The sequence below is a fragment of the Physella acuta genome, unplaced genomic scaffold (assembly GCF_028476545.2).
Source record: "Physella acuta isolate Inbredline_101_S28 unplaced genomic scaffold, ASM2847654v3 ptg000511l, whole genome shotgun sequence".
Lineage (NCBI taxonomy): Eukaryota > Metazoa > Mollusca > Gastropoda > Physidae > Physella > Physella acuta.
Window position 1 is genome coordinate 447655 of NW_026732030.1, and position 27299 is coordinate 474953.

A 27299-nucleotide genomic window follows, 5' to 3' on the forward strand; every position below is an offset into this window, starting at 1 on the left:
CTTTTGTTGACAGTTCATTTACAATGTTTTGCTTAGTATGCATCATAATCATAAGACAATTTTAAATTTACTTTAATAGACAGAAAAGACAAAATCACTTTGTTATAATCTTTAATGAACTATGATGTAAAACTTGAAATAAAAACCTCTTCAATAATATTTTAAGCTACTTTAAAATACATTACCATTAATATTATTGTAGAAGACATAATAATAATAATATACAGTTTGTGTACTTATTAGTGTATGATACCACTTTTGTTGATTGAAAGGACATAAAACACTAAGTGGCAGATCATTCTGTATTTTTTGTGAATATAAACCTATGCTTAAAGTTAATAGCCTACATGTTTTGAGGTGCTAAATAAATATACATTTTAATTTTCAAGTGCACTTAAAAACTTGTCTAAAAATGTTGTGTGTTGGGTATTAAGAAAAAGAACTCATTATCATTATTTACTTGTTTTAGTCTTTAAATTTTTGAATACAAAACTCTTACAAAGCACTCTCAAAAAAAAAAACATTAAAAATAGAAAAATGATTTATTTCCACAAGAAATATGATCATTAGAACAAACTGTCCTCAAACTGTGTACTAATTATTGATACAATGGCAAAAGTGTGCTTTATCTACTGAAAAAAGCGCAATGGGAAATATTATACAGCTGCTAATTTAAGTTAAAACATAAAAACAAAATTTGCTCTAAAAATGTAGATGCTATTTATGGACGGCACTACTTCTAATTGTGAGTCCTGGACATCTATAATATCAGAATTGATGAGTAATTGCATTCAAAATTTTGCACAAAAAGAGTTTTGAAAACGCATTCAGCAGCAAAAAAATAAATTTAAAAAAATGATGGACAAGAATAGCAGTAGAAATGTTTGATTTCTTTTCAGCAAAAAAGAAAGTTTTAAACATAACATACACATAAATAATACCCTATAAGTACCACTGATGCTTTAACCTAAAATAAAGATTACCACAACATTATTTAAGCAAAATATCAATAATTGGCACAATATAATTCATTAGTCTAATAAATTAGTGACAAGACATAATATTTTGATTAGCATCTTTTATCAAATTTTTACTAACGTCATTGTTGTAGATATATCTTTGCTTCATGAAAGACGCTAAAATATATAAATAAAAAAGCAATCACAAGTAAACTTGCATATTTATAAACTTGTGCTGTTAATAACATAAGCAAACTATGCTTGCCATGATTAAACAATAGTTGATAAACAAGGATGTGAAAATATTAACCAACAACCATCATTTCAAGGAATTGATTAGCAAGACAAATGTGTGGGTCTAAATGGCACCTGCTTAGCTCAGCACAAAACGGAGACAGATGGTTGAACCATGCAAGCTTCCCAACAAAAGCAACAGTTAAATTGCATGCATGAAAGAATACTGCATTTGGTAAGACATGCCTGAGGAAAGTCTGAAAGATATACATCAGATTTCACTTTTGAACATTGCAAATAAACAGCCCATTTTAGATAGCTTCAGTTTTTGAGAGTAAATTATGAAGCATATCCAGGCCAGCTTTAGTAATAAAAATAAGTAGGTGAAGTGAATTATTGTAATCTCAAAACAATGTGGGGGTTGTCCACAAATATGACCCTACTAAACCAGGAGGTGTAAAATGTTTACAAGGATGTGCTACCTGAGCAACTAATAGTAGGTACATGGCATGATTTCTAAATTGTTTTAATTCCTAAAACATTAACATGATGAAAATTTTCTATACAGTGTGATGAAAAGTGGGTGGTGGGGTGCCACAGTCATTATGATTTAATTTTAGAAGATTTTTGAAACAATAAAGAATTGAGGTAAAGATCTACTATACTGGTGTGATGACATTTATGAAGACCCCTAAAACTAAGTCTTGTGATAATTTAAATTAGTAAATTAACAAGAATATTTAGCACAGTACTAGATTGCATCTGTAGTTAAAAGACAGCTATCACATAGGCTTATATGGTTAGGTTAAATATGAAACAGCCAGCAGTAACTGCCTTCTATAGGTTAAATAATAGCAATAATCAACAATATGTATAAAATATGGATTTTTAAAAGTATGAACACAAGTACAGCTGTTGTAATAAGAAAACAAAATTGAGCAAATTATTACACTTATTTTACATTTAGTCAGTTATTTAAGATTGAAATATCCTGCGGACCAAAAATTCATAATCTAATTTTAAATAAGAAATAAATAACTAGCCTATCTGAGAAAATAAAATAAGTGTATAGTAACATAGATTTGTCATTAGTTTTAAAATTATCAGGAAGGAATTAATGTACATATAAAAATGTGTGTATCACAGATTTAAGTATAGTACATGTATAATTTGAAAAACAATAGGCCTAATTATTTGATTTTGTAGGAACATATAGAAAAACAGTTTTGATCTATTTGATTTTTTTTTTATAAGTGAGAAAATTTTAAATATCTACACTGCCATAATGTAAACATTAAAAATTTAAATTGAAACAAAAAATAATACAATAGGGGTTAAAATATTAGTAAAAAAAAAGTGCAGATTAGAGCTAAAATCTATTAACTGTAACATGGAATCACTCTTAAAGCGGTATTTGAAGGAAAAAAACATTTTTGTGAAAGGAATTTGTTTACACTCTGATTTTATAACAACCTTGCAGTTTTGTTCCATTAAAATGTCAATTGACTCGAACATTCTAATATCATTTAAAAGCCGTATCAGAAAGTAATAAAAAATTTGTTCCCAGGGAAGGAAAGACAAATGGGTTACGAGTCTACTGTGTCTGTTCTGTTGTGACAGCAATACTCTCTTGTTCAAGATCTCTTTCTGACTGCAAGGTTTCATTCTCAGTTTCATCCCACTTGCTTCTCCCTTCACTCATATCCATGAAAGAATCCACCATTGTATCGTCAGGCTCCAGGAACTCTGAGCCTGGAACCATATGTGGATGGAACTTTTCAATAGCCCACTGAATGGCCCAGATGGCTAATGGCCTCATGTAAGCCAGAGATCTATAGCCGTGGTGGAGTGTATAGGCTTCAGGTGTTTGAAAATGTAAACCTAGAACATCCCAGCAGATATGATATGCTCCATAGGCAGTGCGGAAACCTTCCTCCACTAGGCCCTAAAATAAAACAATGTACACATTGTAGCCTAGCTTCAATGGGTTTTGTAATTAAAGTTTTAAAAAATTAAAAAAACTCACCTCCTGAATCATGGTTGCTGCAAGAGCATAAGTGATCCCAACCCAAAATTCCTCAGACTGGGGTGAGCTTAAATCCATCTTCCCATCAGGTCGTGTACCGTTGATCGCCCCCATATAGCCTCCTTGAAACCCCAGAACGTTATTTTTGTAGATGGTTAGCAAAGCTTTGGTCACATGGTCAGAGGGAAATACCTGCACAATATATCAGAGGATTATTTTAAACATATCTATTGATACACCTATTTTATTTGTGTACCCCAGAACGTTATTTTTGTAGATGGTTAGCAAAGCTTTGGTCACATGGTCAGAGGGAAATACCTGCACAATATATCAGAGGATTATTTTAAACATATCTATTGATACACCTATTTTATTTGTGTAGTATGACAAGTGAAAAGACATTTTTAAATAATAAAGAGCTTTTAAAAAACTAATTTAATCATGGCTTATTTTAAACTGGATTCATTAATCTCACCGTATCGTCATTCAAACAAGAAGCTTTAAGGAACCACTGGCCAGCCAGCTGATCAGCCATAATGCTGTCATGGTGACCACTTGTGCTACAGTCATAATTATAGTAGGTGCCTAAATGAAAAGACAATTCAAGCAACATACACAGACATGGCTTTATGTTATAGCAATAAAAATTACTTTATTGATCACCATACATGGTAGAAATAAAAATTAAGGCAAGAATTTTCAGTAACCTTTTTATATTAAATTTTGATTTCTTTTCTAATAAGTAATCAATTAAATTAATAAGTGGGTGACAAGCATGGTTAATCATGACTACAGTTGTAATCAACTGTGATGTAATGAAACTTTGCAATAATTGGAATAAAAGATTAGGGGAAACTTAAACAACTTTACTTACATAAACCTAATTAGTTTAAGATATATTTGCTTTTTTAAATGTATACATCAATTAGGCATAAAATTTCTTGTTAGATTTGAATTAATTAAATTCTTTCACTAACTCATTGATGATGATTAATTGAATTGATCCAATAAGTTGTGTGCATTAATGGAAGTGATTGGTTAAGATCACATCTTGAAATTAATAGATTTAATGTTGCTAAAGGCATAGACTAATATTGGTCAAAATATAAATTATTTGAAGTGCCTATATTAGGTCACATTATGTATTAATTTTAAATATCAAATACTAATGTGATTTTTTTATGATGTGGACAACTATGATGCTTTGGATCTTTATGCCAAATACATAAAAATGATTGTTCAAAATTATATTTTTTACACCTGACTTAAATGTTTGACGGAACAGATTTTCCTATAGATAAGTCAAGTTTAACTAATTTTGTTCTTCTAAACAGGTAAAAATGAATAATAATTATATATTTTTTCATATGATGTCAAAATCATAAACCAATGTATATACTTTTTGGAATTAGCTTTCTTAATAAGTTACAGGGATTTCATATTCTTAAGACACTAGGCTAGATGAAAAAGATAAATATAAATGAGTAAAGACTAATAGGGTTGTATTTTTGTCGCAAAGTTACGATGGCATGGTCAACAATAGAGTACAACAATTACGAATCCAGAAGTCTTAAGTTTGGATCCCAAGCTCAAGTCTGTAGGATGTCCAAGAGTTCACCCAGTACTGGTGGGTACCAAACTCACTTAGGAGAATGTAAAGGCAACTGGGTTTGGAAACCACCACATTATCCCTTAATATGCTGAGGTCACAGAAATAGGTGAACCATGGACTATCAGCTTTGAAAGGATAACTATACTTTTTTTTTTAATACTGACATAGTGACATGAAGGCAGTAAATGATTTTACAATTAAGATTGTAATGGAGTTAAAATACATCACAAACCATTCCAAAGCTTCTGCTCAAAAGCTGCTTTTCCTTTATTTAACATTGCTTGATATGTATCCTCATCTTCTTTAATACTCAACAAGCTAGCCATTTCTACCATCATTTTCAATGCTGCCAACCACATTCCTCCACAATACGAGCTGGAAATTGATAAGTTTCTAACATCTACAACAACAATAACATTCTTATATTAAACAGAATAAAGATTAACTCCGCAGGTGAAATATTAAAATGTTAACCCTTTACTAATTAAGCTAATGTGGTTGTAGGAAGAAGGCTGGCGTTATCATTTACTAATCAAAGGAGCAAGCCTTGTTAAAAGGAATATCCAGTGAATCTTCTTTAAAGCTATACTCATCCATGTGCTATCGAGGTGTCAGGTCATTGATGTGTGTATATATGTAGATATATATTTATGTAATAATTATATAATATACATATAACATACCCAAAATGATGTTTTATGTTGTCTAAAAATGAAGTTGGTATGTAACAAAAATAACCATGTCTACATTGGCAGTCTTTTAAAATCTACTACTCAAAAAGTTCTTGAATAAATAATGCTGGTATATACTTATACGAGGCAAAGTTTACAAAGTAATTTCACCTAATGTCCAGTATAGCCTGAGAGTCAGAAAGGTGTTAAGTAAGTCTCAATACAATGAAATCAATCCAGTAAAATTACCTAGCTCCTTTCATTACCCAGGCATCAAATGTTTGATCAGCATAGCCTCCATTGTCAATGATACCATCACCATCAGTGTCCCATGTTTTAGATGTTTCAATTAGTACCTGAACAGAAACCAATTAAGTATTTACAGCTTTTAAGTTACACTTTTTTTTTTAATAAGCAGATGATCTGTAAAACAATAACTCATACTTAGGTAAAGCCCTGCGGAAAAAAAAAAAACTAACATAATACTACCTGGCATTTAGGGTACATAAACTTTAAATAGTCCATATCTTTTAAGGCACTGTAGTCTCTATACACTTGAAGAACAAATTTTAGATTCAGATCTTTCCAGTCATCGGTGGGATGGATGTTATAAGCATTGACACGTTTCCAGGGTTCATCTTCTGTTAAAACAATAATTATCATTTTGTTAGTGGGATTTCTAGACAAGTAAAAATTTATTTCTACTAAAAATGGATCTAGATATACCTAGACAAAGTATTATCAATATCATACACACCTGGGTCACAAATGTGATTGTGAGGACTGGAGTTGGTAACTATCCTAATTTATACAGGAAAACCTAAGTCTACCAAAACAAAGTTGCAGATACATTTACTCCAATGATAGCCTCCTCAAACCATACACTCAAGCCAAGATTGCTCTTTCATAAAACTCAAAGCCAGATAAGCATGGCATCTAGATGTCTCTTGGCATGTGATGCATCAACAGGCATTTTAACATGAAGTTATGTTTATATTATTTTAATTTAGAGTTGGGTGCTCTTTCCATTCACACATTTTATTTTTTTATCACACAAGCAAGCAAAATGGTTCATGCATTGTATGGTCTATGTATTTATTAAAAGCCTAAGCAGATGATCATTGTAAATGTAAAGAAGGTATAGCTGCCATGTGAAAAGTGATGGGACAGTCTTTTCAATTAATTACTTTATTAATTAAGAATATGGACATTGATTGTAAAAAACATGTACACATTATTTGAGAAAATAAGATGTGAATCATCCATAAATTATTATTTCAAACTACTCTAACTGATTTTTTCAACCCCCCCCCCCCCCCCTTAACTAGGATAAGTCCTAACAACCTGTTTCCACACTAAATTCTAAAAAAAAATTAGCAGGTTTATTTTAATAATTTTTTGTTTTAATGAAATTTTTAAAAAATATGCTGCCACATTTTGATAACCTCCCCTTCATGCTAGTCATCATAGAAGTCAAACTTCACTCTTTTCTTAGGGAGTGATGTCATTAATAGATACCTATAAACACAGCACTATGATGAATGTGTGGTAGCTTTCTAATTAAATCATGATAAACAAATTCATCAATGATTATCTACTCTCTTTTTAAAAATATATCTATTATAGATGGATTTCAGTTATGATACACTTCACAGTTGGTAAATCATGACATACAGCTAATGTTAAAAATAGAACTATTTTGTTTGTTTAAAAATAAGAGCTTTTTTCAGAAAGATAAATAATATGATTCATAATAAATAACCCAATATTTTGTGTTAGTTGGAAGGTTATTAGTCAAAGCTGACAATATATTTCTGTTTTTGTTTTGTTTAGGTAAGCAATATTCTGAATGTATTTGTGTTTTTTGTTATTTATATCGTAAATACATTTCCATATTGATTGATAGCTTTGGTGACAGCCTTTAAAACCATAAATGTCTTTGTTTTTTTTTTAGAAATGGGCTGTTTTATATCCACATGATGTTCCTGTATGCCTAAGTGAATGTATTTGTGAATTAGAAATGCAATAGTGTCAAATGTATGTGTATAATGTATAATTTATTCATGTTATTAATTTGTGGGAAAAGAAGGATATAAAGATTCTGCCTGTTGAATTCACACCATATTTATATTTCCAATCACATTTATGTTTTTTAGTGTTTTTTATACAAACTATAACTTTCTTCTTGAAAGGGATTAATTTGTTGCATAAGCTTTAAAAATACACTTTTGTTTAAAATAATAAGAAAGTAAATCAAAAACATTTTGTGAAATAAATTTTAACATTTTAAATTATTGTATTCTAATCAAAATTTTTGTCTAGCATATGGCAGGAAACAGATTCAACCCTCAAGCATCTACTTTTAGGGTCGATTTTCGCCAATTTTCAAAGTAACAAATATTGACATATTATATATCAATTTTGTTGCTTAACAATCGAGGAATTCAAAAATATAAAAATTAATAGCACTAGACATTTACATCACGTTCAAAATGTAGATTAACCACACTCACTCAACTGAGATTTTTTTTTACATCTAAATGTAGTGAGGTCTAAAAATCCACGAAATTCACAAAATTAACAATATAATTACACAGAAATGTCACTTAGGCATACATTTATTTGTAAATGTGTCAAACTTTACAAAATATACCAGTTTATAGCTTATTTCTATAATTATTCTTGAGAAAAAAAACGACCGCCCTCCCCTTTAAAATTCTGGCTTTTAGAAACATTCTGGGGAAGAAAAAAATAACAGAGTTAAATATAGAAGGTCTATATAAAAAACATAATTAATAAAATATGTCTATATGCCAATTTTTAATATAGTTGCAGCATTTACATGGCTAATTATAATTGTTTAGTACTTTAAACATTAATTTAAAGTTACGACTCTCTGTGGCGTCTTTCAAGTGTAGTGTCAGTGTAGGAGTGTAGGTGAACAGGGTGTTAGGGCCTGATACGATTTCATTAGAATTGGTAATGAACAGAATGTATAATTAGAACTGGCATATAAAAACAATGTTGATAATAGATGCAGTTGTTTTAATGCTACTTATAATAGATCAAAATGACAAACATAATTAAAACCCAAGAATCTGGAAGCGCTGACCTCATTTTACTGACACGGTTGTCAAATAGTAAGTAGTTACTAAGTAGATCTAGATCTAAAAAATAGATCTAGATTTACGTAATTTTGAAAATACGCTAGATCTAGATGCAAAATCACTTTTAAAAACTGAAGTTAGTGATTAGATCTATAATGAAATTGAAATCAACAACTGATATGTAAGTATCTTTTGATTAAAAAAAAAATACGCTTAGTTCTAAGAAAAAAAAAAATTCTATGGTGTACTCGATCCCTATCCCAAAACGTGCCAGCCATATCGCATGCGTAGTCAGCTACTCAGCTGCTTATCAAATCGATGAATTTTAAAATTATATAATAAAAGTAGGTCACCCTAAAAAAAAGAGTAAAATGGCTCCCGTTTTCACGGCAGCCGTCACTCGATTCATAATTTACAGAGTTATAAAGTTCTACTTTCTTTTGGCTATAGATTTAAAGAAATTTTAATTTGTTATTTCTCATGCGTTCCAACAATTGTACCTAATTTTAATAAACATTGGATTAGTAAGGACTCGATTCTTTTTAGAATTAGCCCTCGACACTATACAGACTATTGCGAAGAAACAGACTCGCGCGAATGTCGTGCGTAGGCTGGTTCAGTGGCGAAGGTTAGAAGCCAATTTGAGACGGAAAGTTTTTACTTTGAAATAATTACATTATCAATTAATTTCGATTTAAAACAAATGGCTTAAAGTCAAAAGTAAACTAAAATTTAAAAACTTTGTTATTCGCAGTGTACTCAAGATTCTCGTGTTTTAAAGATAAGTCTAGTTTTACTACGCGTGCGTGCATGGTGCGAATATCGATTTTCCCCGACAGAAAATCATAAAAATTTTTTTTAAAAGTATCTACGGCAAAATAATACTTATATTTTACAGAATTAAATACATTTAACTAAACTGTTATTTAAGTACATGCCTCGGAGGAAAAAAATACAATTTTATATCCGTAAAAAATTAACTGAAATCCCCGCTTTCAACGACGCCGATGTGTCGTAATTATGGCCATTCACTTTGTTCAAATTAAAGTAAAAAACACATTCAAATATACTTTTTTTTACTTTCATAATTTACAGCAATCATTTCTAATGAAAAATCCATAAAAATAATAGTTATTTTTACAAAATAGTATTTCTTACCTTATTAGTGCAGTACACGTACTTTTCCAAGTAGATCCATTCCGTCCAGATTTGCATACTTCGCATCCTTCGCCGCGGCACAAAATGTCATAAAAAACGTATTCCACAAAAATGTTGCTAACGAAGCTTGTAAAAACATAGCTCTATTTATCAGTATAAACAAAATCCCCGAACGATGTCTGGTTAGAAAGTTTATGAACGGCGAAGATCGAATATGCATTTTCCGGTACTAATCTGTTTCCTGCCATATATGACAGGGATTATGACCAGAGTTTTTTTTTTAGACCAGGAACCTTAAAAGAAAGCATGAAACAGATCATACACACCTGGGTCACCAATGTCATGAGGAATACAGTTGGCAACTTTTCTGATTCCATTATCACCAGACATGAGAAACTTTACTCGCTCCCTCATTTCAACAGTCACAGTGTCACCTAAAACCATAATTATCCAAACATTGAAAACAAATGTGTAAAATTGTGTTTAAATCATGTTTTTATATTGTGATACAATTTTAGCAAGGAAATTTGACTACTCTAACTTACCATAGTCGTATTGCAGAGATAGCTGGAGCTTAGGCCAGAGCATAAGTAAAGCAAATGATGAGTAGTGATGGACATCATAAGTGTTAAACATTCTGTACTCTTGGCCTAGGTAGGGAATAGATGATAAAATTATTATAAGTTTCAATAGCTAAATTATTTTCAATATTACTTTTATATTTGATGTATTAAACATGCAAGAATGTTAGATTAAAATCAACATAATGTCAATAACTGTTCAACCTTCCAAATAAGCAAATCTGCCAAATCTGATGACGGTGTCATGCAATGACGCTGTATCTGATCCCTTGACTATATCTAACCAAACTGTCCCTCCATCACTAATGAAATATAACTCATTGAAAATTGCTGACTTGTACCAGGCAGGGAGAGAGCTGTTTTTTAAAATAAATGAAGATGCATGTATCAGGGGTAAAAATTATGTAATACAGCAGCACAATGAAAATTGTTTTTTCAAAAGTATCAAAATACAACTGTACAGAATTTTTTGTTTATTTAGCTACACAAATCATTAATTAATTTTTATCTTGCTTAGTTTTCAGTCTGATGTTATATAGGGTAAGAAGAAAAATGGTAGACAAAAAAAAATTAATAAATGGATAATCATCTATATAATAAAGTTATATGTTTATATAGCGAACGTTGCTGAAAACATTTGCCTACATTTGACTGTCATGTTAGTACAATGCCCAGCAGCCTCTATTTCCCTCCTCATGGCTAGGTAAGCTCATGTTCAAACTCTACCAAATTATAATTACAAGAATTGTTGTGCATTTATTCAAGCTCGACAATTTGGACTTACGTGCTTTGAAGTACAGGGTTTTGCCAACGGTCAATCTTAACCTCCCAAATTGGGTAATTTCTAAGTGTATAACTACATAGCTTTGAAGCTCCAGTGCCATCAGTTCCAAAGAGTCGTGCATAGCGCCTAAAAATTAATTTAGTTACATATCATATTTTAATTAAACTTGAAAATTTAACAAAATCAACCTGATGGAGAAAATTAAAGTTCTCACTAACAGGACTTAGTGAAATGAAATCAAATAACTAAAGTAAAGACCATTAACTTTTTTAAAAAAAAACTTATTGTGGGACTTTGACATTGTGCACTAATGTTTTGACAATCAGGACACAGAAAAACACACATAACCTAGAATAACTTTTACAAATAAATAGCAAAACTAAAAGGATTTAGGAAAATTAATAGAAAATTATTATTTGTCTTATTTTAAGAAATTTTTATAAACAGAACATTAAAATAACTGTTCTCTTTAACAGTTCAGATGTTATTGGCATACTAATGGTTAAAATACATTAATTAGCATTAAGCCAGCAACCTGTTGCAGTTGCTGGCCATTAGAATTGCAAAGTTGGTGTATGTGAATGAATAGCATATTTAGCAAAGTTCATTTTGATTTGCATTTGATCATTTGCTTTATACATTCTGACATTCAGTTGCCTATGTAAATAGCACTGACTCATCGGACCTAGGTCTTGTTTTTTCGAAGATTAAGCATGGAATTAGTTATTCTGTTATAGCAAATGCAAGACTTAATAGAAATTTGAACTGCTGCAGAAACATTTTTCTTCATAACTTCATAGTATGTATGAATGTGACAAACCTCATTTTGCCATTCAAATGGATTTAGTATCATAAAACTTCAATAAGTTTGTGTCTAAATATCTGTGCCAAAAAACCATGACAATGTGATAGTGTCTGTCCAAAATAAAATTTGCATCCATTACTTTAGATTTAGGACAAAATGCTAATGTGACAAACAATGGCTTTCCACCATGATAAACAAGTCATCATTACTTGAGTGTATTCATGCATAGAGTGGGTTGGTCAGATATATAAATGGCAATATCACTAAATTAAAATTAATTGCATTTTCTGCATTTGCATCTTTGAAAAACATCTATCTTGTTTTTTTTTTCTGATTTAGTCTTACACCATGCAAAAAGTATCACCTTGTGTATGTGTTTTCTCTAGCAGCAAACTGTACTTTTGGCATATCCCAACTCAGTGCAAATTCACATTTACTTTGTGAGTTTTTCTGTACCATCACACTAGCACAAACTGCAGAAGCAATTTCCTGCCCTTTGCTAGTTGGAGGTGTAGGATCTGCACAATTTAGTTAAAAAAGTGTAATTAGTGATGAAGAAAATGTGTCTATTACAATGAATAATAATACCTAGCACCATGTCAACCTTAGCCTTAAGTATCACCAACTGCTAATTTTAACTAATTATCTAATAAGACCAAAGTCTAAATTAATTTTTAAAAATTATTTAAGCCTTGGTAGCATTAATTTTTATTTTTACAAAACCATAATATAATAATTATTAATCTAATGAGGCCTACTTTATAAATTATTCTTAAATCCAGCATTACCAGTTTTGACTTCTTTATCCAAATGCCCTGTTTGTTCAATCTGACTCCACAAATCAGCACCAGAACCCCGGGGATTAAATTGTTTCTTAACACTAACTGTGACAGTATCCTGAAGATTACAAGTAACATCTTGATAAAAACTAATTTTTAATTAGCAGGTAACAAAACTTATGTAATGTAATGTATAAAGATGGATTCTAATCTTTTTAACATTGGCCACCAGTTTAATAGCGTGTAAAATAATTAGTTTGTTTTTTCAATTTTTTTTTTGTTCAGAGCTTAAAAGTAGGCTCTGCCCTCTTTGCACCATCTTTCCAATAAAACTACATTTTAAGAGGATTATAAGCAAAAATTGTCACTTACAGTAGCTTTAGCTGCAATTCCATAAGTGCATTTCATATCTCTGAATTGTTGATGGATAGTCACGCCTTTTGCTTCATTGTCTCCATCGCAGTCCAGCTTAAAACCTTCACACCACACGCCACCAGCACGATCTTCTTTTATTCCCTGGCCATTTTTAAAGGTGAAAATAATGCTGACTTGAAGATCATCACTGCTTTCATTTTTTACCTCCCAAACAAAAGCACCAACTGGCAAACTTGTTTCCTAAGAACGAAAATATTTTTAACATGAGTAAATGTGCTATATTTTAGTTAAAATTACAGTGTATTAAATTGCTATTTAGAATTTTTTTGGTTGTATATTTTTTTACCACTACTTAAGAATACTTAGTCAAAGAAAAAGTGAATTTTAACTACATCTTAAACAGTACAACAAACACAATTAAAAGCTCAAATAACAAGAGATGGTCATATGCATCATTTAATTAAAATTACAGTTAAAATTACAGTGTATTAAATTGCTATTTAGAATTTTTTTGGTTGTATATTTTTTTACCACTACTTAAGAATACTTAGTCAAAGAAAAAGTGAATTTTAACTACATCTTAAACAGTACAACAAACACAATTAAAAGCTCAAATAACAAGAGATGGTCATATGCATCATTTAAAAAAAAAAATTAACAAGTCTCTAAGAAAAACTTTATTGAAAAACTGACATTAGTAAAAATCAAAATGATTACAATTCTTTTTGGAAATTTCTGCAGCATAAAATCGTTTTCTGTCATTATTACATTATATGTCTGAGCTAAACTGAGCTGTATTTGAAATTAATAATACTCACTAAGTAATTATGTGGAATAACAGGAGATATTTGTCTACAGGTCAGAGTAATCTTCAGCTCTGGAATATAGAAGATGCTCCAGGCTCTAGGATAAAGTGCATGATAAATACAGTTTTCTGGAGAAAATGACCAGTCCCAAGATTTAAGAGCTGTCCTTTTCTTTCTCGGCACACAAGACAAAACTTTTTGGTATATAGTTACATCATTTTTCCTAATGCATACTATAAACTAAAGAAGAAAAGAAAACAAATATTCAAACAAATAATACATCTTAAATAAAAATATTTTGACCAAGTAGACTTTGGCAATACATAATTGTCTTATAAACTGAAAATAATCAAATATGATAGTACCTGGTCTGCATCAATTGTTTGATAATGGTAGATGCCAGGAACCATTTGAAACCTGCAAAACTCTCCTTTGTACCCTCTACCAATAGTTCCACTTCCAATGCCTCCAAGGGGACAGCCTGATTATTGAAGGGAAAATTATGTATTTTAAGAATGCATAAGTTTCTAATAATCAATTCTTAAATAAAGTAATCATATTTTTCAAATACATTTTTTCGAAACATACCATACATAGGCTTGTGCTTTGTTTGGTTTAGATGATCAATAAAAGGTCTTCTACCCTGTCTCTTTTTCTCCAACCAGAATTTGGTATACCTTTACAAAGGCATTTAAAAAATACCAATAAACCGTTCATAATTACAACCATTAAATCTGAGACATAAAAAGAAAAAAAATGTAAATGAGAAAAACACAACTTACCTAATTCCAAGGCCAACATATTGAGGGATTTGATTTAACCTAGGTTTTGCAAATGGTGTGCATTTTATATTACAATTATAGGTTAAAGGAACACGCCATCCATGGTCTGGAATACCAATTATGTGTTTCCTTGGAGTAGTTAAACTTTCTTCAGGTGCTGTACAATACATCATTAAATTTCCTGTAAGAGTTTATTCCTCAAAGATCTATAAAAAATAAACAAAATGGTTTGATCATTCAGATAAATATATTAATTCAATAAGAAAAACTAATGATACCCAACCCTAGTTAGTTGTTTTTTTTTTAAATCATTTAGGCATACATCATTATTTTGTTTCAAAACCTAGGATAATGTAGGTTTTTTTAATCTAGTAAAAATTTTAAAATAATGAGGTTATATGGATAAAAATTAGATATCTATACAGCTCTTTTAGAAATTCAACTATTTGGACACAACAGTGGTTACATGGGCTTGCACTGTAGGCCTCACAGTCAGAATGACCATGAAAAAGCAAGTAAGAGGTGTTTTGTGTTATGGAGAGACATGCAGCAAAGTGTCAGTAAAGCTGAGTAAACTTAATTGATGGAAATAGTGCATGTTTGCGCATTTCTTTTTCATACATAGTCTTTCAAATTGATTTACCTTGTTTTTTTACTAGCAATACAAAAATAAAGAAAAAATATATTGGATTAGATTATTCAACCTTTTTGTTTAAAAAAAAAATGATAGGCCCTAAGTGGAAAATTATCAATTTTTTCCTGATGACGATTATTAATATTAGGATTAGGGTCTATTAAATTATTATTAGTTGTAATATAGTAAAGTTATAGGCCTAGTTAATGTAAGTTAATTAGGCCATAGATTCTAGATAGACTACTGACTACAGTCTACACTCTACACAGTCACTAGACTCAGACAGATCTTGTCCTCTGAAATGAAAATAAATAGATCTAGTAGGCGCCCCTACTAGTACTAAATAGTTAAATAAATAGATTCTAGTATCATAGGCCTTACGTCGGCTATGGTCTATGACTATGACCTACTATGCCTATGGTTAGAATAATGTTTTTTTTCACATTTTCAACTTGGATTAGTAATAATTTAAAATCTAGATCTAGATATAGATCTAGATCTAGTAAAGTTAGTAAAGTAATTAGTAAATGTTTAACTTATTCTTTAACAATGTACGGATTGTACGGGCTCTAAAAAGTGTGGTTAACAGCGCCCTTCTTTACCCTAATTTTTTTTTTAATTTAGGACTAGGCCTGCTCATAACACAAGAGTTAGATCTAGATTCTAGTAGTTAGAATCTACTCTAGATTCTAGAATTTAGTAGTTAGTTAGGCCTGTAGTATTCTATATCTCCAGATTCTAGACTACTTCTCTTTGATGCGTTTAGTTTGCATTGTCGCCCTTGTGGTATATCTAAACTCTAGGCTAAACGATAGAAACAGTGAACTAGATCTAGATTCTAGATCTAGATTTTGACAAACGTCGACGTTTTACAGAAATTTACTATTTAGCATTATTTAATCTACGATCATTCACAGAAGCGTTGCGAGGCGGTGGCGTGGGGTGCGATCCGCACCGGATGACACCATTTGGGGGGGGGGGGGTAACACCAAGACAAAAAAAATTGTAAGATTTAGGCCTATAGTAACTATAGTATCAGATGCGAGGCTGGGGCGGGGGGTGCGGACCGCTCCGGGTGACACCAAGACACAAAATTGCAAAATATGTAGAAGAAAAATGCTTTTTGCGAGTTCAATTAATGATTAAATAGAGTTAAAAACTTTTTAAAGTTTAAAATTGACGATCCCGACAAAGGAGGGTCTGGTGGTGACACTATGAAGTAAACCTGCTAACTATTGAGAAAACCATGAAACGTTTCTTTGTTCCACTTGAAATAAAATAATACGTTCACAAATTCACGCGATTTGGCACAATGGTGACACCAATTGTCAATAAATATATGTATGTATACAGCCTATATTTTTTGTACTTGGTGGGGAGGGGGTGACACCATGAGGTGCCGCACCGGGTAACACCCGCCCTAGCGACGCCACTGTATAGAATAAACATGAATTTTGCCCGCTCAATGAATGTTTAATTAGAGTTAAAAAGTTTTAAGTACATATTACGATCCCGACGAGGGAGGGTGGGTGACACCATGTCGTAATGATGAAAACTATAGAGAAATCAATGCTATATCATTAGTATTAGATTTGAACACTCTAAAGATTTTAACAGAAGTGTGGGGGGGGGGGGGGAGACACCAACTGCAAAATTTACAGAGAAAAATAAGGGGTCATCAATAATGACGTTTCGCTTTTTTGACGATTTTTACCCACCACCCCCTCTTTCAAGTATCGTCACAAAAAGCCAAACCTTCCACACTAAAATGACGTCACATCTCAGCCCCTCCCCCTCAAAATTACGGTTGAACTCTGTCAACATAGAGTATTTTAATCAATTCCTATTACAATTTATTAAAACAGTTTTCTGAAACGCGAAATAACTGCTAAAGTTCGTTTTTAACATTGCTTTTTTATAATGATAAAGTGTGACGTCACACCATCTGACCCTCCCCCCTCTCATCACACACAGTCACCAAATCACGGACCCCCCTACGAGTGTGATGTCATTAATTGGACGACCCCCTAAGGGAGCTGACACCATGAGGTGCCGCACCAGGTGACACTGTCCATTCCTGAGTTTAAAAAAACAAAACAGTATTAGTAAACAGTATACAGTATTGTAATATTATTGTATCAGTATAGGTTAGAGTATAGATCTAGAATCTACATACTTATGTAGATCTAGTCGTTTGTGGGTGTCACAATGTCAATGAGTTACCGACCTAGATAGAATCTAGTAACGTCACTATAGTAATGTAATAGATCTAGATCTAGATAAAGTATGAATGTGATACATTCGAATGTTAAATAATCATCCAATTTTAGATATTATTACAAGCTTTTATTTAACTTGCGTCCTCTTATAGCTATGTATATTTTATTTTCTACTTTATAGTGCATTATTACATAAAAGCTTGTTGTTAAAACGTTTGTTATGAATTTGTTTTGGCTGTTTTCCCAAGTTGCGACACTTAGAGATTTACATAATAATAATAATAACAGTCAGGAACTGTCTAAACTAAAAACTAAAACTAAAAAGTAATATTATTTATAGAAATCTATTATAATATAAATGTAGGCCCATGACGTTAATTATTATTAATTATATTTTCTAGGCTTCACAGTGAGTAGTAGCCATTCTTCAGTTGAATCATTCTTTCTTTCTATTTCGTGAGTATTTCTACAATTTATTAGGGCAGGGTAATCTTAGATTATGTAGTCTTAGATTTTAGTATTTTTAGATCTATCGTTTTTTTAGCCTAAAACTTTTACTTTTAGGTGTAAAATCGCCCGCGACTAGTAATGTGAAAAACAGGTGACTCCTTAAACTTTAATAATTATTTCACATGAGCCGGCCCGCGGCATAACATACGCCGCTATTTAGTTGTTGTTTTTTCGGTAATCCCTTAGTTTAGCGTCGGAAATTATCGGGTAATGTTTGCTAGTTTGTTGAGTTTCGGTAACTAGAGTTACGGTAAACCATGGTTTATTTGACCATTGAAATATAAATAAATTGAAAGTCGATTGTAGTAAATTGTTTTAATTTTTTAAGTTTAATCGACTAAAGGAAACAAGAATAAATATAATAGTAGATTTAAATTAGTAGATCTAAAAATTTAAAAAAAAAACATAGATCTAGGCCTATATTAATATAAATATAAATAATGAAGTCAAATTTAATAATTTAATGTTTTTGGCTTGCAGCGGATTTGCGACCATTAATTAATTAGATCTAGATCTAGCTAGATATCTAGCTGCTAGACCAAGTAAAAAAATCTAGATTAAGAATATAGTAAAAATGATTACAAAATGTAAAAATGATTACAAAAATAAATCTATCCAAAATTTAAACATTCTGTATAAAAATAAAAGATGACGCCAAATAAAGTATGGTTTACAGTACTTCCGGTGAATTCCGGAAGTGTGTGACAGACTTTGGCATTGTTTTACTGTTTTTTACTGCTATACGATTCCGGAATAATAACCGACGCTAAACTAAGGGATTACCGTTTTTTCTACTGTTCAGTAATTCATAATTTGTGAATTCGACAGTACCAACGCTGACACTGAAAATATTTCTTTAAAACACTATAAGTAGCTCGTTAAGGACCATAACCCATCCCTTCCTCCCCCCCCCCCCCCCCCCACGTTTAAAATCGTTTCAAACTAAATTATCTGCCCCTAATAGCCGTCACTAAACCCGACTCCACGAAGGTAAACATAGCGTGAACCACAGCTCACTAAGACCATGTAGGGGTGGGGATGGTAGGGAGCACGTTTACAGCTTGTTTTCTAGCGTCTCCCAGAAGAGAATTATATATATAGATTATGAGGAGGATTTATGTTTTGAAAAATACAAAATGTTTCCTTGTTTCATTTATGTACCTGTTTTTAAACAACTGAGTTAAAACTTTTCAGTAATAAATGAAGACTAGCGATGTATCCAACAGATGCAATCATGCTCATTTACTATATCAGCCATCTTGTTTATTTTATTTTACTGTAAACTTATAGCGCAAGATTCAGGGGAAGCCACTCTAACTACTGATGGCCGCTTTTTATGTAGCAAATCCTGCTCGCAAACACTGCTGTTTAAAGTTAATTTCTTCCCTATATTGATATATTTAGCCATTGATTTAGGTTTATTATTCATTTATCTATAATATTTGACACAAATAGATCTATATCACAATATACTTCTATTAAAGCCTTGACAATGAGGTAACTTTTTCGTACATTACTAGCCGTCAAAATGGCCCCGTTAATATGACCCCGTCAAATCGACCCCCGACAAAACGACCCAGTCAAAAGGGCACTGACTTATTGGCTCCTGTCAAATGGGCTCCCGTCATATTGACTCGCGACATATAGGCTCCCGACTTTTGCGGACACGTGGACTTTAATTGGGAGTTATTTTTTTAATGTATGTTTATGTAGCATTAAGTATAATCAATAATCATATAATGTCTATCAATTACGTTTAAAACCAGACAGATGATGTCATAAAATGAATGGGTTCTAAATGCCAGAAGAACACAGTTTACTAAATGGATTGTATGATTTTGTCAAAAAATAGGCCTATAAAAAATAAATAAAAGGTTTGTAAAGAATTTTTTTATAGTCTACACTCTACAAATAGTTTGTGAAGTTTAATATTCTAAATTTGGAATCTTTGATGTTAAAACGCAAAGTAATCAATCACCTATCATTGATAAGATTTCAATAGACATATATTCATTTTTTATCAGAATAAGCAGAATATAATGTTGGAAGTAGTAGCAAGTCTCCCGCGAGGTCCAGTCTTTCTTGCTGGGGAAACAATTGTTTGTGATGTAACATTCACAAACACATCTTCTGATACTCAGTATGTATAAAAAAATATTAAAAAGCTATGAGTTGTTTACAATTTTTTAAAATAGGCCATCTACTCATCTCTAGTATTCTAATTTTATTAAGCATCATGTTACTTAAAATAGTCTCTCTTGTAGGTCAGTGGATGAAATACTGGCTTGGTCAAGTGTCCAGATTATCTGCCAATGCACAGTAAGTGAATCTAGGGTTCTTCTACCTCGAAGAAGTATTTTGTCCACTGAGGAAGCATCAACCACTGGCTGTGAAACATCTTTTGTTCCGAACAAAGGTAATAAATTTAGTGACTAAAACAATTGTTTCTCATGCTGACAATGTTCTTTTGGATTTACTTTCCAAGGTTAATATGTTGTTTGGAGGATATGTTTGTTTCTTCTTTTGGTTTTTTAAAAGTTTCGTGTCGGTTGCTGTCAATAAGCTTGGTTATCTAACCTGACTTATGAAAATTTGAAAACACCAAAAATAGTACTAACATCTTTAGAATTAGATTTTTCCCTCTTACATTTTGTGCAGGCTAGTGCTTAGTATTTACAGTCTTTAATAACGCATACTAATATATTTGAAAGCTTGTTAAGTATAGATAGCCGTAGATACAAAATTCAACAAATAATTAAATTAAAAAGAAAACTTAGTCAATTATTATATTGCTTACATTTTCATTTTATGAATGTCACAATCTCTTTTGTCTTTAAATCTCTCAGTTGTCCGTTGTTACTTCTTGAGAAATAAAGTGTTATAAAAATATTAAGACTAAAAAAGTGGTATAAAAATATTAAGACTATTTAAGGGAATACTTTTATTTATTTGCAGTGTCAGAGATGCCATTTTAAATGTTTTTCTGTATATTATTTTAGACTGATTTGCAGCGTGTAATATTTTTTTGTAATAATAATATTCAGTGGTAAAATTGTGCTGGTTTAAAATTAAGCTGAACACCATTTTTTTAATAAGGAAAAATTAAACCGGATGTTTTTAAAATTCATAAATAAATATCAGAATAGTTGGAAATTATTTTTTTTTCAGCTGCAGTAAGTTAAATTTAATTTTTATGAAATTGTGTTTGCCTCAACCTTAGGTATGAAACAACAAATGTGTTACACATCATTTCTAACTTGTAAACTACAGTAAAACCCTAGGTTAACCAATTTGATGTGACGCTTGATAATATTTGTTCACCAAAACATTTATCAACCAAACAGACATTCACAAATTTTAGAGAAAATGAGCACACAAATTTGTTAAACCAGCAGTGTTATTTAATAAAGAAACAGTCACAGTATTTGAGGAAAAATATTATCTTTGAAAGTTTGATTTTAATCTTTTTTTTACCTCATTAGTATTAATTTCAGCATCTAATTTATTTTTTCAGTTGACTTCATATAGCATTGTAAATAATTTATTTTACTTAGGCCTAATTGAATGTAAACTATCTTACATGAAGAGTTATTTAATGCCAAATATTACAAGCAAACCTCCACTAAAAATAATGTTATTTTTTACCTTTTGTTGTGTTGAGGTGGAGTTGAAAATATGTGCTTTGGAGTTAGCTTTATTTATTAACATTTATTTTTACCATGTCTTTTGAAAGTGACACCTTTTATGTTATAATGAGAAAATGTAATTGAAATCACAATTTTTGTGCTATAGTTTAGTATCTCTGGAGTTTCAAGTTGCCAGTAGAATAAGACACTATTTTAAAATGGTCACAAAAAAAAACAATTTCTCATAAGTTCAAGTTTCAGATATTTTAAAGTGGCCACAGCCCTAAGACAGTACAATTCTAATACAATTTTAGCATTTAAATCTATACAAATTGTATTTAAGTACTGAACACTAAAAAATCCTGTATGTTAAAAATGTCTTCTTCATACTGAAAATAATGTGAACAATAGTTACTGCTTTACCTTTTAAAAAATAGCATAATGCTGTTTAGTTTTATTAATCCAGTCTGTTCAGTGATTTTTTTGTTGAAGCGTAAAGTACCTTTAGTTTGTCAAAATGTTATTTGTTACATGGTCATTTTTTTATTTTCAAACACACTCTTTAAAAAAAAAATGTACAAGTATGTTATTTGGTTTAATATGATTTAGATTTGAAATTTGTTGTTCAGATTTTAAAATTTGTCTCTCCTAAAAATGAAGAGTTTTCATGTTTTGTCTAAGTTTTATTAAACTAAAACTAGATCTAGCTGTGTGTAACAGGCTGCTGCATGTTATGTTTTATTTATTTTTACTCACTGTAGGTACACTAATTTTATCTGGAGAAGGTTTGTCTTTACTCATCTTTATTTCATTAATTTGTTACACATTTATCCATCTAAGGGTGATGAACTTTTATTTCCTTAAGAATACCATTGTGTTTAGCTATGGATGTTTCCATATACATCTAGAGGTCAGGCTTTATTAGCTTTTAGATATTGTACATTTTGATCATTGTCTGTGTATATACAATCAATCCCTCTATCCCAGTAAAACATGCTTAGAAAATTGGACTATGCTTCAGAGAATGGTGAAGTTTAAATAAAATGTTGCAACTTTAAAAACAATTTCATTAATAATTAGATTATCAGGTTAATACAACCATGTGTTAGTACAGTTTAGAAAAACTAGAAGCCTTAGTATCCCTAGTTTGTTTTAATTTGATATAGCATAGTCTGAATTAAAATTCCAAGATTCTATTGTGTTCTCTTTTCCTAAAATTCTAAGAATGCATGTGGTTACATTGCTAATACTAAACATATGTTTGGCATCTCATTCTATCTGTATTTGAACAATTAACCTTATAATTTTGATTTCCTTGAATTGCTTTCAAATGGGCTCATTGGTTATGCTAATGTGTAAGCTAAAATTGTAACAAAACAAGGTATTCTGTATCTCTAATTCCAAAAAAAAACAAATCGTTTGTGTATTTATCAGCTTGAAATAATACCATCATTGCATCCCTCACCATTTTTCAACGGATTTAAAAGAATTAATACTTTTTATTTAAATGTATGATAGTTTCAAATAATTTTTAGAAATGATTACTAATCTAAGCTTAGTTCATATTGACTGGAATCATTGACTGTTATGTATTCTTTGAACAGACTTGTCTCTGTTTTTTATGGGTCTGTCTTTTTATACAGGTGAACGAGGTTTAACTGTTCTGTGTACTAAACCTAAGATTTTATTTTGTGATCTTAAGCTGTCACCTGGTTCTTCAAGATCTTGTAAGTTGATACAATATATGTTCATTTTTTTATGAGAGATTTCTTTGTCTTTTGGTTTTAAAAGATCTTACAAGAAATAATAATTATCCACTTTTTTATAAAGTAAATTCAACTTAAAAACTTACAATGAATTAAGCTAATTTTAATAATATCCAAATTTAGATCAGTTTGAGGAAGTGATCCCCACTGATGCCCCTCCATCATTCAGAGGACAAGCAGTGAAATATTCCTACAAGGTTATAGTTGGCACACAAAGGCTAGAGAAAGCAACCAAAATGCTCCGAGTACCATTCAGAGTTTTGGTCTTGTATGGTTGGTAGTAATAATTTTCATTTATCGCTAACTTTTGTATCAAAACAATTTTCCCTTAGAAAACTATCATCATTACTTGTAATATATGAATCAAAAAATATTTTCACCTATATTTATCTTCCTTTTATAGTTTCAACAAGTGTTTTTTTTTTTTTTGCGCAATAGTCCTATAATAAAATTTCTCCCCCTAGGTCTGAATGACATTAGTGTTTACAATGAGACAGAGGAGATAGCACCAAGCAATCCATTTTTACACAACCACAGAAAAGAAAATTCTGTTTTAGATGTTGCACTGCAAGTCATTTCTACTGTGACAGCCAGGAAGGCTCCTCGTAAGTGTACCTTGCTGAATTTTAAAATCACATCATCTCCAATGACTTGACTATGGTAAAAAAATTATTTACATGTGCTGTGATATTGTTGGCTAGAATGTCTTCCCTGTCCATAAAATATGCAGTAAAAGAACTTTTTAGATATATTTTTATATTGGCTTAAACATGATTTCCCTCAGACTCATACAACATCACCAACGCTCGCGGCAGGGTTGCTAAGTTCCTGCTTTTTAAACAGGCTTACAAGTTGGGTGAAGACATTGTTGGCATGTTTGATTTCAGTGTTGGTACTGTCACTTGTGTTCAAGTAAGACATCAGTTGTATTGCATTTTTAATAAGATCATAGTAAAAGTGTTTTAAAAAATTCATATGAATCAAGTGGTAGAAAGTTTAATTGTTTTTACAAGTTAGTAGTTTAAACATTACACGTTACTGTTTATTTCAAAATTTAAATGGCCCTTTTAGTTAAGTATTTTAACATTGTATTTTTAATTTAGAACAGATGGTATTTTTAAGGAGTACTATGAAAGATGAGATAATGGAATCTACTTTCAGTATTCTGTGACATTACAAAGTGAAGAGCAGATCTCAGAAGAATGTAGACGTAAACCAAGTCAGGGGACAGCTGTGACGTCCTATGTGAAACATCAAGAGATGTGTCTGCACACCGTGAGAACTCACATGAACATTCCTATACCACTGACTGCCACGCCTGGCTTTATAACTGATATTGGTATGGGAATTTTCAAAGCAACAGATTTTAGTGTTGCGATAGTTTGGTTTTAAAAAGCTTTAGTGAAAAATGTTTCATGTAACACCCAAAAATACATGAAGAATGGGATTTATGAAAATAAAATAAAATTCCAAATTTTGTGCTTGTCAAAAGATGGTGATCACATGGACAAAAATAAATTGTTCTCTACTATTTAAAGTTTTATGACTAGCTACTTGCTCTTTTTAATTTTTAGCGCAATTTCCTTACAGGAATTGCGATTATTAACTCGTCATTTCTGGATGGATGTGTGTCCGCAGCTTTAAGTCGTATCTCCTCCTCAACGAAGCAATATCGAGGACTAGTTCCAAAAGCAAATATGTTAAGCAAGTTCCGAGGATGATTGTGGGCCAAAAAAATTCCCGGAATTCCTTCCTGGATTTCCACAAAAAGCCAAAAAAATTTGAAAAAAAAGCAGTTTTTGGTCCATATCTCGGCAACTAGACCACTTAGCGACTTGAAACATTTACCAATCGATTCCTGCCATAATTTAGAACAATATTGCCGAAGAAAGTTTTCAAAAATATCCTTTCGTTCGGTCACAAAAAATTAAGGAAATTGCGCTTAAATTGTCACTAGACTTTTTATTAACTTGTTTTACATGGTCCAAAAAAAAGCTGTAACATGCTAAAATAATTAACTGCATTACTCATCAGGAAAGGAAAAGCAGGATACTTTTTCATGAATAAAGCAAAACAAATAGTATAAGGTACACAGCAGCACCAAAATACATTAAAGAATAAAACATACGAAAAAAATATTCTTTTGCTTTCTTTTATTTGATGCTCACATTTTTTATTCAAACTATGCAATTTAACAATTTATTTTGGTTTGCTTACAGTTTGCCAAAGGTGGAGGCTCCATTTTGAATTTGTGACCTCATTTGATGATGTAAGTGGTCCAGATAGTTTACCCTCTGATGGTGAGGAGAGGCAGTGGCAGGGACCATCAACCCTCAATGTAGAGACCATGATTTGGGACCTGCCCATTAAAGTTTTCCCCACTAATCCCATTCACGCATCCAGTGTTACCCTACTGAAAACTTCATCGGCTATTCATATGTCCCATTAATTTCATTTGTATAGAATTGATAATGTAAATAGAAATTGGGAATGGTTTGTTACGAGGTTGTTGGCTTTATCTTCCGTTGTAAAACTGAGCATTAACCTTAATGTTCAAAGAAAATTTTCATGTGCTTTTTTCTATTGTAGTCTTAGGTTTAGTGGGATTTTTGTGACCCTTCACTTAAAGACACAATCCTTGACTGAAACAATTCAGGTTGAATGTGAATATGTAAACTAAGACTATACTTGTTACAATAACACATTTTTTTTACTACTTTTAGTAGTAATATGATTATTGAATGTATCTTGCTTGTGTGCCAGACATTCAATGTGTGTTGCTTATGTGCAAGAGAGACACCCAACCATTGCATGTGTTTCTTATGTGAGACACCCAATAATTAAATGTGTGTTTCTCATGCGAGACACCCAATCATCAAATGAGTGTCTCATGTGAGACAACCAATCATTAAATGTGTTGCTTGTGTGCCAGACACCCAATCACTAATTGTGTTTCAATCCAGTTGATGTTTGCAGCTTATCGTTTACCTTACTTTTAAGGGGCAAGGCTGTTATTTATTTATTTACATAATTTATTTTTGGCTATAGACATGTTAGGAGACTAGTATTGTGCATTTTGTAAAATAGCAATAACAACTTGTTACTACTTTTTTTTCTTCTAATTCCTTTTGGCTCCGAGTTGGATAGGGCAGTGATTACATTTCACTAATGAACACAATTAGCATATTTGTTAAATTCGTCATAAAATTCCAGCCTCCCCATCTTTCTTTCAAACAATCTCCTCTACGGAATTTAAATTTTCTTCCTCTAGGTCTTCTCTCCACCCTAATATCATTCTTTTATTTTGTCCTCCTCTGGTACTTGTCTGCATATCTCTCATAGATGGCAGTCAGAAATTTTGTCTGACTATTGCACTTTCAAGATGTTAGTACTTTCATGTACTTCATCTGTTCCCAGGTGTCATCAACCTTTTGTCAGACACTTCAAAGAAAAAAATATTTCCTTCATGACTGCTCTTATATAAAGAAAAGATGTGCATTTAATTATTTAAAAAATCTGCTCTAATAAGAGGTTGATGATAACCTACTCTGTTTTATTATTAGCATATTGTGATGTTGGCACTGGCTCATGAAGACTTTGTCTTGTTACTATCAGCATGTTTATTATTGTACTAAGTACTTCAGTCATCAGGAAAACTGCCAAAAATCAGCTTTTCTCAAAGTTTTGTTTGAAATCTATACAATCTGGCAATAAATCCTAATTAGTATATGGCAATCAGTCATGATCAATGTATCTCACCATTGCAATACTCTAGTGTACCCTTTGACTGGACAAATATTTCTGATACATTTCAGCCCTGTACACTATTTTATGAAAATAAAAATGTAATGTTCACAATGTTATT

The 27299-nt window shown here is 31.3% G+C and overlaps 2 protein-coding genes across 10 annotated transcripts; one reads left to right on the top strand and one right to left on the bottom strand.

Moving 5' to 3' along the window:
* Nucleotides 1–23: 23 nt before the first annotated feature.
* On the bottom strand, nt 24–16060 carry LOC131944853 (non-lysosomal glucosylceramidase). 2 transcript variants are annotated; one of them, XM_059305709.1, is made up of 18 exons: nt 15916–16060; nt 14680–14885; nt 14486–14574; nt 14263–14378; nt 13910–14137; nt 13089–13331; nt 12726–12834; nt 12302–12455; nt 11133–11258; nt 10553–10704; nt 10313–10417; nt 10094–10201; nt 5992–6143; nt 5752–5858; nt 5064–5206; nt 3695–3804; nt 3220–3411; nt 24–3138 (listed from the first exon to the last, which is right to left on the bottom strand). In XM_059305709.1, the coding sequence occupies exons 2-18, from the start codon at nt 14850–14852 to the stop codon at nt 2788–2790; spliced, it is 2658 nt and encodes an 885-aa protein (XP_059161692.1). In that variant the 5' UTR covers nt 14853–14885; nt 15916–16060; the 3' UTR covers nt 24–2787. The 2 variants fall into 2 exon arrangements, with proteins under 2 accessions (XP_059161692.1, XP_059161693.1); XM_059305710.1 differs by lacking the exon at nt 15916–16060 and having other exon boundaries at nt 14680–14937.
* Nucleotides 16061–17800: 1740 nt separating this feature from the next.
* On the top strand, nt 17801–27292 carry LOC131944830 (RAB6A-GEF complex partner protein 2). 8 transcript variants are annotated; one of them, XM_059305666.1, is made up of 12 exons: nt 17801–17856; nt 17934–17988; nt 19809–19916; nt 20067–20182; nt 20295–20458; nt 22430–22453; nt 23312–23395; nt 23558–23707; nt 23899–24039; nt 24219–24346; nt 24596–24773; nt 25654–27292. In XM_059305666.1, the coding sequence occupies exons 4-12, from the start codon at nt 20082–20084 to the stop codon at nt 25881–25883; spliced, it is 1200 nt and encodes a 399-aa protein (XP_059161649.1). In that variant the 5' UTR covers nt 17801–17856; nt 17934–17988; nt 19809–19916; nt 20067–20081; the 3' UTR covers nt 25884–27292. The 8 variants fall into 8 exon arrangements, with proteins under 8 accessions (XP_059161649.1, XP_059161655.1, XP_059161650.1 ...); XM_059305672.1 differs by having other exon boundaries at nt 20307–20458; XM_059305667.1 differs by having other exon boundaries at nt 19813–19916.
* Nucleotides 27293–27299: the final 7 nt, after the last annotated feature.

Excerpts from the sequence above, each read along its gene's own strand:
- LOC131944853 (XM_059305709.1), bottom strand. The coding sequence starts at position 14,852 with ATGATGTATTGTACAGCACCTGAAGAAAGTTTAACTACTCCAAGGAAA. Across the intron at positions 6,144-10,093 it reads TCATGACATTGGTGACCCAG|AAGATGAACCCTGGAAACGT; the intron begins GTGTGTATGATC and ends TTGTTTTAACAG. Across the intron at positions 3,805-5,063 it reads TGAGCAGAAGCTTTGGAATG|GCACCTACTATAATTATGAC; the intron begins GTTTGTGATGTA and ends CTTTTCATTTAG.
- LOC131944830 (XM_059305666.1), top strand. The coding sequence starts at position 20,082 with ATGTTGGAAGTAGTAGCAAGTCTCCCGCGAGGTCCAGTCTTTCTTGCT. Across the intron at positions 20,459-22,429 it reads ATCTTTTGTTCCGAACAAAG|GTACACTAATTTTATCTGGA; the intron begins GTAATAAATTTA and ends TACTCACTGTAG. Across the intron at positions 23,708-23,898 it reads CAGAGTTTTGGTCTTGTATG|GTCTGAATGACATTAGTGTT; the intron begins GTTGGTAGTAAT and ends TTCTCCCCCTAG.